This window comes from Salvelinus alpinus, chromosome 12, assembly GCF_045679555.1.
Source record: "Salvelinus alpinus chromosome 12, SLU_Salpinus.1, whole genome shotgun sequence".
Lineage (NCBI taxonomy): Eukaryota > Metazoa > Chordata > Actinopteri > Salmoniformes > Salmonidae > Salvelinus > Salvelinus alpinus.
Window position 1 is genome coordinate 39,042,281 of NC_092097.1, and position 14,711 is coordinate 39,056,991.

Sequence of the window (14,711 nt, forward strand, 5' to 3'; positions counted from 1 at the left end):
TGTTATGGAGTAGGCATGTCATAAAATGTTATTCTACAAAACAATATTTATGATACTGTTATATCCATGTTTTGTATGTAAAGTACATTTTGTTACTAGAGTAGCATAATACGTTTATTGACTACAATGACTGTGAATATGTCCTGAAACAATTAAGCTGAAACAATGAGATGTAAACTTACCTGTTGATGATTCCACATCGGGAAAAGGTTGATTTTAAAGGAGGGAGCAGCGGAGAGAGGGACAGAGAGATTATATGATTTTCATCTGCTAGAATCAGCAAGTTAGTGATTTTCAAGAACAGTACAGATGAAAATAATATACACATATATTTAATTATATTCCACTGCATAAATAATCTATCACAAAACAGTAAATTTACATTTATAATATATTTCATATTGTCTTCATGGCACTCTTTAGCTACCCTGTAAATGGCCATGACTGACATACTGTAATTGACATACAGTAGTGGTCCAATGCTGTGTGTCTGAATGACAAGAGCCATTCCTTTCAGGACTTTCTGTCTTTATATGTACTACAGTCTGTGTGTGTGTGTGTGTGTGTGTGTGTGTGTGTGTGTGTGTGTGTGTGTGTGTGTGTGTGTGTGTGTGTCCAAGGCTATGGGGGAACAGCTGCCTATAGACAGGTGAAACACCCAACCCCCACAGTTGTTTTATTTACTCAGAATGATATTCATTATGCCATATAGCCATGCCCATGCTGGAGGGAAAGGGGAGGGTTGAGAGAAAGAACATAATAGGCTAACAAGGACAGGACAATCATCATCAATAAAGGTCACCACTGGAAGCTGGGAGACAGAGGGTTGGGGGAGGGAAGGGGAATGAGAACAGAGATAAATCCGTCTGTCATCACCTCACATTAGATACATCCAGTCCTATAGACAGCCCATGCTCCCATTCAGTCCTCTCAGTTATAGCATTAAATGCACTGGGAGCACCAGAAGATTTGGGATAACCTCCCTGTGGTCTCTCAATGACCAGGGCTGATTTTCCCTCCCTCCCTCCCTCCCTCCCTCCCTCCCTCCCTCCCTCCCTCCCTCCCTCCCTCCCTCCCTCCCTCTCCATATGTTTGGGAGATGTCAGAGGGTTATGAGGGTATTATGCATTTTACTCTGTGGGGGGTCTTCTCTCTCTCTGTTCCCCTCTCTCTCCCTGTTGTGTGTGTGTGCACATGTGCGTGTGTGTGTGAGTCCTCTGTCTGACACTAATTAATAGAGCTTTCTGAGGCCAGCGGTGAAAGGTTGTGGAGTATAAAGAGACATTGAGGGTGCTGTAGAGGGTCGATGAGGTGGAGACTACAGAGGTGATGACAGCTGATGGCAGTGTGTGTGAGGTCGAAGATAAGTAGTGTGCAGGTGTGTTTGACCACCAAATAGCAGGTGCCCATGGCACTTTATCCCTATCAAATCATTTTTCATAACACCACTGTGAGACATTCACAGCTATTATTCTCCTTTATGAAAAAAGCAAGAGAGAAAGGAGAGAGAAAATGTCGCCTTTCCTTTGTCTCTTAGTTTCATATTCACACTGGAGTCAGTCCAATGGGAGGCACAAGCATTTATACATGTTAGAATGGCCTGGTATAGGAGTAGTGTATCAGGGTGTGTGTGTGTGTGTGTGTGTGTGTGTGTGTGTATTGATGTTTTGGCTGAAATCTGACAAACTTTTACAGATGCACAATCAAGAGCATCCTGTCGGGCTGTATCACAGCCTGGTACGGCAACTGTACTGGCCACAACCGCAAGGCTCTCCAGAGGGTGGTGCGGTCTGCCCAACGCATCACCGGGGGCAAACTACCTGCCCTCCATGACACCTACAGCACCCGATGTCACAGGAAAGCCAATAAGATCATCAAGGACTACAACCACCCGAGCCACTGCCTGTTCACACTGCTATCATCCAGAAGGCGAGGTCAGTACAAGTGCATCAAAGAGATTGAGAAACAGCTTCTATCTCAAGGCCATCAGACTGCTAAACAGCAATCATTAACTCAGAGAGGCTGCTGCCCACATTGAGTCCCGATCACTGGACACTTTAATAAATGGATCACTAGTCACTTTAAACAATGCCACTCTAAACAATGCCACTTTAATAATGTTTACATATCTTACATTACTCATATCACATGTATATACTGTACTCTATACCATCTACTGCACCTTGCTTATGCCGCTCAGCCATCACTCATCCATATATTTATATGTACATATTCTCATTCACCCCTTTAGATTTGTGTGTGTTAGTAGTTGTTGGGAATTGTTAGATTATTTGTTGGATATTACTGCACTGTTGGAACTAGAAGCACAAACATTTCGCTACAATCGCATTAACATCTGCTAACCATGTGTATGTGACCAACAAAATTTGATTTGATTAGAAATGTTGATTTGATCTGTTGATTTGATTTGAAATCAATGATGGGTAGTCAGAGGTGAATGGTTATAAGAAGATAGAGCCACCGTAGTCAGCCATACGTGAGAAACTGTCACATTTGATTGCACAGTATTATGGAACAACCTACTCTATATGCTCATCAAATGTTAATGTGCAGAGTTCTATGGTTCAACTGTAGATTTGAATATCGGTTACTGCTAAATTGGTTTCAGCTCTGTGTTGGATGAAAACATATACATTAAATTCATATTGAATTAGCATGCCATAATTCATAATTCAGTTGGTAGAATAACCACTCGACTATAGTTAAACCATGCAGAAATATCTTTAGATCATATGGATGGACTGAACAGATTCACTGGGTAACACATCAATATGTGCGAGTGTGTGAGTGTAAGTGTGTGTGTGTCTATGTGTGCGTGTGTGTAAGTGTGCGTGCGTGCGTACGTGCGGGATAGGGGATGGTCAGAGAGTGTATGTGAGCTCAGTTCTATTGTTAAGAGATATCACTTTACATGAAGCTGGATCTGCAGGATAACTGTGTTGTGTTTTACATAGAGTATACACTGTACATGTATATATAAATCACTTCATTTCGCATGCTTTTTTTCCTGAAAGTCCATTTGTCACAGTAAACACCAATAGGTTAGTAAGGGATGTGGCATGAAACTCTGTTATCTTCATTTTTTGTTCACTGCCCTTCAATTCCAAAACCATTGGGTGGGTCACCGGTATCTAAATTGTATGAGAACAAAAGGTTTACAATAAAATATATATTATAAAACAATGTTTTGACTGATTTCATGTGTTCGCTATTTGATTGATGGACTTACGATCAAGAGGAACCTCGATAGCAGACACTTCTTGCCACAGCAGCAGGAGCAACGACATGACAGACAGGACCCAAGGCCCGCCCTGCACCAACATCTCTCTCCTCTGATTGGCTCTCCTCTCCTGTCACAACTCCTGGTTGGCTCCTGATACGGCTCTGACCTATCAGAGAGACAGAGAGAGAGATGTGTTTTCAATGTGTGTGGCTGACCTACATCAGCAGCTGAGGTCCTTACTCCCCAGAGAGAGCTACCCAGAGACAATGAAGACATCACACAGAACAGTTCCACCTCTCCTCCAGTCATCCACTCCCCCATTACCCCAAACCAGTATCAGAACCCCAGCCCCCAGGCCCAGGACTACTCCTCTCCCTCCATCTCCTAATTACCCCAGACCTTCAGATCCCCATTCCTCCATTCCCCCAGACCACAATACCTCCAAACCCAGAGTACCAGAGCTCAGACCAGGGTACCATCCCTGCCTACTGACCCCATACACCCTGCCTCCTAAATCCATACAACTAGTCTACTAACTCCAAACACACAGCCTACTAGCTCCATACATCCTGCCTAACATAGCCCAGTTGGTCCCGTGTAGCTCAGTTGGTAGGGCATTGCGCTTACAATGCCAGGGTTGTGGATTCAATTCCTGTGGGGGACCAGTATAAAAAATGATGAAAATGTATGCACTCACTACTGTAAGTCACTCTGGATAAGAGTGTTTGCTAAAGGACTAAAACGTCAAACAACGTACGTAGCAGGTGTAAAATAAACACCTGAAGCTAAATCACTGACACACAAAAGTTTGAAACTAGATCACTGACATACAAAAGTTTGGGAGAGGTGCACTGTTCAAGTAATACAGTAAATGGATTTAAGATGGCGTGTCACCTTGTTAACAGAGATATTAGAGACAAGCGGAGATAAAAATCCCATTGGTCAATGAATGTAGGAACATATAACGCTCCACCCAGCAGACGGTCGACCAATCGTGTTCACATTGTTATGCTGCATCATGTGGTCCCTTCTCAAAGTCAGGGTATGAGTTCAGAAACGTGCCTATTTTCCTCAAAAGTACGTTATTTCACAATTGCAAAGCCTTTGATATTATGATATTACAGAGAACAAGTTCATTATCTCACATCTCGGAAAATATTTGTAATGTTGGGTTTTTGAGCTAGCGCCCAATTGAATCCCATTCCCTCCTTGAAGGAGAGCTCCCTTTGTCCCAGAATTGTGGCCAATTGACGATGCATAGGCAACATACACAATGGGAGGTAATACGATTCCAAACGAGTTTCCCATCTCCTCAAAAGTATCTCTTTTTCCACTTTCCCTGAAAACTTGAACATCCGGTTGTTGGGGACTCAGCAGAGGCTATCCAAACCCAGACCTTTAACCAGTGCTGCAGACTGAGATAAAGAGCCAGACCTGTGTAAAGAACCAAACTCAATCACACAGCAGCTGAAGACGCTGACCATTCAACATTCACCTCCACTTCAACAAAGTAAATCCATGGCAAAATACCAAAAACATTGCACATCAATGTATTGCTTTGTTGCATCTCCTACATCAAAGGTTCAGTGCATTCGGAAAGTATTCAGACCCCTTCACTTTTATCACATTTTGCTACGTTACGGCCTTATTCTACGTTACGCCCTTATAATTTCTTCACTCATCAATCTACACACAATATCCCATACTGACAAAACAAAAACATTATATATACTTTTTTGCAATATAACGTCTGAAGAGCGTCTGAACAGGAGAAACAAAACAACATTAATATCATATAATATAATTTCATGAAATCACAAGTCCAATACAGCAAATGAAAGATAAACATCTTGTGAATCCAGCCAACTTTTTTTTTTTATTTTTTTTTTACAGCGAAAACACAACATATATTTACGTTAGCTCACCACAATAGCCCAACACACAACGCCATTTTTTCACCGCAAAGATAGCTTTCACAAAACCCACAAATAGAGATAAAATTAATCACTAACCTTTGAACAACTTCATCAGATGACAGTCTTATGACATCATGTTATACAATACATTTATGTTTTGTTTGAAAATGTGCATATTTATAGCTACAAATCGGGGTTTTACATTGCCGCCATGGTCACAAATGGCACCAAAATGTCTGGAGAAATTTTAGACAGCCACGTAATCTAACAGAAAAACTCATCATAAACTTTGCTGAAAAATACTTGTTGCACATATAATTAAAGATACACTGGTTCTTAATGCAACCGCTGTGGTAGATTTAAAAAAATAACTTTAGTACAAAGCACAGCATGCAATAATCTGAGACAGCGCTCAGCCATTCTCCGCCATGTTGGAGTCCAAAGAGTCCACAAAAATACGAAATAACATCATAAATATTCCCTTACCTTTGATGAACTTTCATCAGAATGCAGTGCCAGGAATCCTAGTTCCACAATAAATCGTTGTTTTGTTTTAGAATGTCCATTTCTTCTGTCGAATTAGCAACTTTGGCTAGCATGTGTAGCTCACGTGTCCATGAAGATTTTACGCATGAACGAAAAATTCCAAAAGTGATAATAAAAGTCGAATAAACTGGTCAAACTCAGTTGAGAATCCATCTTTAGGATGTTTTTCACAAATATATCCAATAACGTCCCAGACGGAGCATTTCTTCGTGTCTACCTAACGCATTGCAGACAAAGATATGACAAGCCCTAAGTGCGTAGCCAAATACTGCCAATATGGCTGACCTCTCACTCCAACGACTCTCATCCGGTCCCACAGAAGGCTAGACACTTCATTCCACGTTCTACTGCCTGTTCACATCTAGTGGAAGGCGTATGAAGTGCATACAGATCCATAAATACAAGACAATTGAATAGGCGAAGCCTTTCACAGAGACCCATTTCAGAATTTTCACTTCCTGTTTGGAAGTTTGCCTGCCAAATGAGTTCTGTTTTACTCACAGATATAATTCAAACAGTTTTAGAAACTTCAGAGTGTTTTCTATCCAATAGTAATAATAATATGCATATCATATGATCTAGGACAGAGTACGAGGCGTGACAGCCCTTCTCCCCCGATTGTTCAGTTTGTCCGGGCAGCCACCTCTAGGAAGAATCTTGGTGGTTCCAAACTTCTTCCATTTAAGAATGATGGAGGCCGCTGTGTTCTTGGGTACCTTCAATGCTGCAGACATATTTTGGTACACTTACCCAGATCTGTGCCTCGACACAATCCTGTCTCTGAGCTCTACGGACAATTCCTTCAACCTCATGACTTGGTTTTTGCTCTGACACGCACTGTCAACTGTGGGACCTTATATAGACAGGTGTGTGCCTTTCCAAATCATGTCCAATCAATTGAATTTACCACAGGTGGACACCAATCAAGTTGTAGAAACATTTCAAGGATGATCAATGGAAACAGGAATCACCTGAGCTTAATTTCGAGTCTCATAGCAAAGGGTCTGAGTACTTATTTCCATGTCCCGTGTTTGTGCACGTTGTATGTTCATTTGGTACATTAGCTTTGGTGATTGTTTTTTCGTGCTTTGCGCTTTTGCCTTTTTCTGGAGGTTTTGACGCAGTTTGCGTCCGTCTGTTTGCTCACTCCAGCCTGAATAAAGTGTGCACCTGTTCACAACACTCTGCTCTCCTGCAACTGACTTCGCCACCAGTACATACACCCATGACAACGCCGATACCAATACCGATTATTGGAGGACCAAAAAAAGGCGATACCGATTAATCGTACGATTTTTATATATATATATATATATATGGGGGTCATATCTGCACAATATCTGTCCCAAACATGTTCTATTGGAAAGACATGGAGATAACACTAGTCTATGCCTGTGTCTGTGATCATTACTCTAGTTGTGTTAGGCCAGATGGGCCCACAGAGAAGTAAACAGAACACTGTAACTGAAGTAGAGGTCGACTGATTATGATTTTTCAACACCGATACCATACCGATTATTGGAGGACCCAAAAAAGGCGATACCGATTAATCGGACAATTTTTTATTTCTTTATTTGTAATAATGACAATTACAACAATACTGAATGAACACTTATTTTAACTTAATATAATACAGCAATAAAATCTATTTAGTCCCAAATAAATAATGAAACATGTTCAATTTGGTTTAAATAAAGCAAAAACAAAGTGTTGGAGAAGAAAGTAAAAGTGCAATATGTGCCATGTAAAAAAGCTAACGTTTAAGTTCCTTGCTCAGAACATGAGAATATATGAAAGCTGGTGGTTCCTTTTAACATGAGTCTTCAATATTCCCAGGTAAGAAGTTTTAGGTTGTAGTTATTATAGGACTATTTCTCTCTATACCATTTGTATTCCATATACCTTTGAGTATTGGATGTTCTAATAGGCACTTTAGTATTGCCAGCCTAATCTTGGGAGTTGATAGGCTTGAAGTCATAAACATCGCAATGCTTGAAGCACAGCGAAGAGCTGCTGGCAAATGCAGGAAAGTGCTGTTTGAATGAACGCTTACGAGCCTGCTGCTGCCTACCACCGCTCAGTCAGACTGCTCTATCAAATCAGGGGGTCTGAGGTCTGCACAACGCATCACCGGGGGCAAACTACCTGCCCTCCAGGACACCTACACCACCCGATGTCACAGGAAGGCCATAAAGATCATCAAGGACAACAACCACCCGAGCCACTGCCTGTTCACCCCGCTATCATCCAGAAGGCGAGGTCAGTACAGGTGCATCAAAACAGGGACCGAGAGACTGAAAAACAGCTTCTATCTCAAGGCCATCAGACTGTTAAACAGCCACCACTAACATTTAGTGGCCGCTGCCAACATACTGACTCAACTCCAGCCACTTTAATAATGGGAATTGATGGAAATTATGTAAAAATGTATCACTAGCCACTTTAAACAATGCCACTTAAATATAATGTTTACATACCCTACATTACTTATCTCATATGTATATGTATAAACTGTACTCTATATCATCTACTGTATCTTGCCATCTTTATGTAATACATGTATCACTAGCCACTTTAAACTATGCCACTTTATGTTTATATACCCTACATTACTCATCTCATATGTATATACTGTACTCTATACCATCTACAGCATCTTGCCTATGCCGTTCTGTACCATCACTCATTCATATATCTTTATGTACATATTCTTTATCCCTTTACACTTGTGTGTATAAGGTAGTAGTTGTGGAATTGTTAGGTTAGATTACTTGTTGGTTATTACTGCATTGTCGGAACTAGAAGCACAAGCATTTCGCTACACTCGCATTAACATCTGCTAACCATGTGTATGTGACAAATAAAATTTGATTTGATTTGAAATCATAGACTTAATTATAATATAATAACACACAGAAATACGAGCCTTAGGTCATTAATATGGTAAAATCCGGAAACTATCATTTTGAAACGTTTATTTGTTTATTCTTTCAGTGAAATATGGAACCGTTCCATATTTTATCTAACGGGTGGCATCCATAAGTCTAAATATTGCTGTTACATTACACAACCTTCAATGTTATGTCATAATTATGTAAACTTCTGGCAAATTAGTTCACAACGAGCCAGGCGGCCCAAACTGTTGCATATATTCTGACTGCGTGCAATGAACGCAAGAGAAGTGACACAATTTCCCTAGTTAAAAGATATTAATATTAACTAAATATGCAGGTTTAAAAATATATACTTGTGTATACATTTTTACATTTTTACATTTTTTTCTTTGTTAGGAAGAAATGGTCTTCACACAGTTCGCAATGAGCCAGGCGGCCCAAACTGCTGCATATACCCTGACTCTGTTGCACAGAACGCAAGAGAAGTGACACAATTTCCCTAGTTAAAAGATATTAATATTAACTAAATATGCAGGTTTAAAAATATATACTTGTGTATACATTTTTATAAAGGCATTCATGTTTATGGTTAGGTACACATTGGTGCAACGACAGTGCTTTTTTCGCGAATGCGCTTGTTAAATCACCCGTTTGGCGAAGTAGGCTGTGATTCAATAATAAATTAACAGGCACCACATCGATTATATGCAACGCAGGACAAGCTAGATAAACTAGTAATATCATCAATCATGTGTAGTTAACTAGTGATTATGTTAAGATTGATTGTTTTCTATAAGACAAGTTTAATGCTAGCTAACACCTTACCTTGGCTCCTTGCTGCACTCGCATAACATGTAGTCAGCCTGCCACGCAGTCTCCTCGTGGTGTGCAATGTAATCGGCCATAATCGGTGTCCAAAAATGCCGATTACTGATTGTTATGAAAACTTGAAATCGGCCCTAATTAATCGGCCATTCCGATTAATCGCTCAACCTATAGTACTTATGTAAATAAATATTTAAATCATGAATTAATAATCATATATTTTTATTTTTTTTTACAAAAATTTCTAAAACCTGGTTTTCACTTCGTCATTATGGGGTATTGTGTGTAGATTGATGAGGGAAAAAATTATTGTATCCATTTTAGAATAAGGCTGTAACGTAACAAAATGTGGAAAAAGTCAAGGGGTCTGAATACTTTCCGAATGCACTGTATATGTAGAATCATTACTCAAATAAGTCACTCCAAATCCTCCTGCCAAGAGAAATTATTAGGAAACTAACCTGAATATCAGCTATATATACTTGGCAGAAGCTTACTTTAAACAGTACTTATGATAAAGTACAGTATTTCAACAGGGATAGATAGCATGGGTTTTCTTTAACAAATTGCCTTGGTTATAAAAACGGAAGAAAACATGCATAATTTAGAGAGTTATTCTGTATAATAGTCTCATTTACCTTAGCATGTTAGGTTTTCGCTTAATTTATGCTAACGTCGTTATCTGTATTTGTTATGATGTTCATGGTGACAAAAATTAGACCGGCTCCCTCAAATCCACTTCCAACGCTTTTTGTAAAGTTACTACTGAGAACACACACAGGCACACATACATACACACATACTCACATGCACACACATGCACACACACAATGGAACTCACACATTAAAGACCACAGATACACACAACGGAGTGCACACATGAACAGAATCCACAGCATCTACTTCCCTGTCAGCAGATCAGATAGCAGACAATAGCAGTTACTGTGCTAGCTTTCTGAACCACAACCCAGCCACAACTCCGCTATCTTCACACTTCCTTATGGAATTGAGATAAAGAACAACATGTTTGGCTCAACAATGTAGATGGCCAGAGAGCAGAACCAGATCTGAAACCACTGGTTAACCAGGTTAGGCAGAACCGGCCATGGCCTACCTATCATTTTGGAACACTCGTGTAGACAATAGGGAGACTTGTCTACACTAACCCTTCTGCTCTCTAGACGTTAAACCGATTCAAGACCTTCTCCTGTGATCCAACATTAGTGAAGTCGACTCTTGTCAAGATGGGTCTTTATGCCTTTGGTGTGAGGACATAAGGAAAGACATAAACACAGCTACACTAGTTGGGTTGATTCTGCACTCTGCTAAGAAGTGTTTGGACAGAGAAGAGCAGAAGAGCCTGAGTGTTGCCCAAGTGTGTGACTGCCCTGTGTCACGTATGGCATGCTGTTTATTCTTATTCACACACACACACACACACACACACACACACACACACACACACACACACACACACACACACCAGTGATAGAACTAGTACTGAGCTGATTGTTGTGAAGCCTCTTTAAACTCCTGGATATCTACTGGGTCACATGTGTTTCTGTTTGTGCTAGGTGACCTATATACTAATAACCTGTATCTGCAATGCAGCCCAAGCTGAGCCAAGCAAAACCTCCTGCCAACACAGTCCTAGGGGCTCATGCTGACTCTGTGTGTGTGTGTGTGTGTGTGTGTGTTTTCTTTCACTTCCTGCCATAAGGGTGCTAGGCATATAGAGAGTCTCTCTCTATACGAGGATCATTACTAATGTAGAGAGTCTCTCTCTATACGAGGATCATTACTAATGTAGAGAGTCTCTCTCTATACGAGGATCATTACTAATGTAGAGTCTCTCTATACGAGGACCATTACTAATGTAGAGAGTCTCTCTCTATACGAGGATAATTACTAATGTAGAGAGTCTCTCTATACGAGGATCATTACTAATGTAGAGTCTCTCTATACGAGGACCATTACTAATGTAGAGAGTCTCTCTCTATACGAGGATCATTACTAATGTAGAGTCTCTCTATACGAGGACCATTACTAATGTAGAGAGTCTCTCTCTATACGAGGATCATTACTAATGTAGAGAGTCTCTCTATATACGAGGATAATTACTAATGTAGAGTCTCTCTATACGAGGACCATTACTAATGTAGAGAGTCTCTCTCTATACGAGGATCATTACTAATGTAGAGTCTCTCTATACGAGGACCATTACTAATGTAGAGAGTCTCTCTCTATACGAGGATCATTACTAATGTAGAGAGTCTCTCTCTATACGAGGATCATTACTAATGTAGAGTCTCTCTCTATACGAGGATCATTACTAATGTAGAGAGTCTCTCTCTATACGAGGATCATTACTAATGTAGAGAGTCTCTCTCTATACGAGGACCATTACTAATGTAGAGAGTCTCTCTATATACGAGGACCATTACTAATGTAGAGAGTCTCTCTCTATACGAGGATCATTACTAATGTAGAGAGTCTCTCTCTATACGAGGATCATTACTAATGTAGAGTCTCTCTCTATACGAGGACCATTACTAATGTAGAGAGTCTCTCTCTATACGAGGACCATTACTAATGTAGAGTCTCTCTCTATACGAGGACCATTACTAATGTAGAGAGTCTCTCTCTATACGAGGATCATTACTAATGTAGAGAGTCTCTCTCTATACGAGGACCATTACTAATGTAGAGAGTCTCTCTCTATACGAGGATCATTACTAATGTAGAGTCTCTCTCTATACGAGGATAATTACTAATGTAGAGTCTCTCTCTATATGAGGATCATTACTAATGTAGAGTCTCATTACTAATGTAGAGTCTCTCTATACGAGAATCATTACTAATGTAGAGTCTCTCTCTATATGAGGATCATTACTAATGTAGAGTCTCATTACTAATGTAGAGTCTCTCTATACGAGAATCATTACTAATGTAGAGTCTCTCTCTATACGAGAATCATTACTAATGTAGAGTCTCTCTCTATACGAGAACCATGTCAATGCTATCTAATCCAGTTGCGTGACAGTAATGGGTCGTTCCATTAAGCCATTCTGTGGGTACGTGATGAAGGCTAATGGAGCCCTGTGGGACAACAGACTGCAGAGGAGGTGAAATGAATAAGCTTTGGTGTATTGAAAGGGTGTGTATGTGTTTGTGTGTGTGCATGTGTTCCAGTGTGTGTGTGTGTTCCAGTGTGTGTGCTCCAGTGTGTGTGTGTGTATTGTGTAAATGCATGCATAATGTTTGAGTGTGAGTGTGTGCCTAATGCAGTGATGGCACTTCAACACCCCCCACCCCTCTCTTCCCTCCCATCCCCAGATAGATCCTTCAAAAGACAATGTTTTGGAGAGGCCTTTTTCCCTACTGAGAGCTGAAGTAAAAAAGGTCCATCTGTGGATGACAGCACAGTCAGAGTACAGTCCTGTATGCTTTGTTCTTTGTCCAGTGTAAGTGTTTTAGTGTGTACATGTGTATATGTGTTTCCCAGTGTATCAACACACACAGCATAGCAGTGTGAGTGTGAACATTGATACCCAAGGTGGCATGCCTCCTTCTCTCACTTTCTCTCTAAATTAGCCATCTTCTCTCTCTCTCTCTCTCTCTCTCTCTCTCTCTCTCTCTCTCTCTCTCTCTCTCTCTCTCTCTCTCTCTCTCTCTCTCTCGGTGCATGCTGGGTGTTTTTGGAGTCTGAGTGTTTGGTGTGGAAAGCTCTATCCTAACTAACTTTCTTGATTCTTTTCTTTACATGTTATTTTCTATGGTGGAGGGTTAATGCAATATTTGTTTTTGGCGGTATCCAAAGTTTTTTTTTGCAAAGTTAGGGTGGAAGAGGACAGAGTAACTTTCCTGGGGGTTGGAAGGTATAGTGTGCGCAATGGCTTCTCAGCCTAGCGCGGAGGAGACGCTGTCTATACAGCATGGATTCAGGTGTGTTCCTGAGAACGGAGTTAAGGTGGAGGAGGTTCTGCTCGCGGTCGGTGAACAGGTAGGAGCTGAGTTTATACATTCTGCTTCTAGAATGAACAAAGCTGTGGTTGTGTTCATGAAAAGGGCTAATTTGGTCGGTAGGCTAATTGCTAGCGGAATATTTGTAAGGGATGTGTTGGTGTCAATTTCACCTCTCTCTACCCCTTCAACAAGAGTTGTAGTGGCAAATTTGCCTCCGTTTATCACGGATGATCAAATTAGGAAAGAGCTGAGTCGTTTTGGTAAGTTTGCTAGCGGTTTCCGTGTACTGTCAGCAGGGTTTCAGGCAGATGCCGTTAAACACGTTGTTTCGTTCCGGAGGCAAGTGTTTATGTTTCTGAACAACAACGAGCAACAGCTAAATGTGCATTTTAAAGTGAGGCATGGGGAGGGGCTCTATGCAGGTTTTGCCAGCACAGATAGTCTACGGTGTTTTGAATGTGGGGATTTGGGGCACAAGAGCTTTGCGTGCCCACATAAAGGCCGTAGACAAGGTGAGGATACAAGCGCAAATGGGGGAAATCGAGGTCAAAATGCAGGGGGTAAGGAGATGCAGACAGCAGAGGCTGGGCCTAGTCAGGCTAGAGATGGTAGGGTAGTGGAGGCTGGGTCTAGTCAGGCTAGAGATGGTGGAGAAGCAGAGGCTGGGTCTAGTCAGGCTAGAGATGGTGGGGAAGCACAGGCTGGGTCTAGTCAGGCTAGAGATGGTGGGGTAGCTGAGGCTGGGCCTAGTTATGCTATGGAGGGTGGTGTAGAGGGTGCTGGGTCTAGGCAGGCTATGGATGGTGGTATAGCAGAGGCTGAGTCTAGTCAAGCTATGGATGGTGGGGTAGCTGAGGCTGGCCCAAGTCATGCTATGGAGGGTGGTGTAGATGATGCTGGGCCGAGTCATGCTATGGAGGGTGGTGCAGATGATGCTGGGCCGAGTCATGCTATGGAGGGTGGTGTAGATGATACTGGGTCTAGTCAGGTTATTCTAGTGGATGAGGAGAGTATAGTGGGGAAGTGTAAGAGATTAGGGGGGGAGGAGGAGGGTGTCAAGAGGAAAAGGAAAAAGGGTGTGGACAAAGGCACCATGGAAATGTTGCCTGTTGCTGTGGGTGAGGCCCTAACCAGAGAGAAAGGGCAGGTGGTCAGGGTGGGAGATAGAGAAGAGGAGGAAAGTGAGTCTGAGGAAGAGGATGAGGAGTTATTTTTTTCAGACTCCTCTTCAATTGGCCCGGAGCTGACAGCCAGTCAACCAGAGGGGTCTAAGTACACGTTGAGAGAACTGACAAGGTTCCTGAATGAGACTAAGGGGAA

General features: G+C 41.4%; 1 protein-coding gene across 7 annotated transcripts in view; it reads right to left on the reverse strand.

The window, feature by feature from the left end:
* The window catches only part of nfasca (neurofascin homolog (chicken) a), a 182,493-nt gene that overhangs the window by 100,726 nt on the left and 67,056 nt on the right, over positions 1-14,711 (reverse strand). For all 7 annotated transcript variants that reach the window (XM_071336293.1, XM_071336292.1, XM_071336289.1 and 4 more), the window contains exon 2: positions 3,251-3,410. In XM_071336293.1, the coding sequence (XP_071192394.1) occupies positions 3,251-3,344 (94 nt within the window). In that variant the 5' untranslated portion in view covers positions 3,345-3,410. The remainder of the gene's footprint in view (positions 1-3,250; positions 3,411-14,711) is intronic.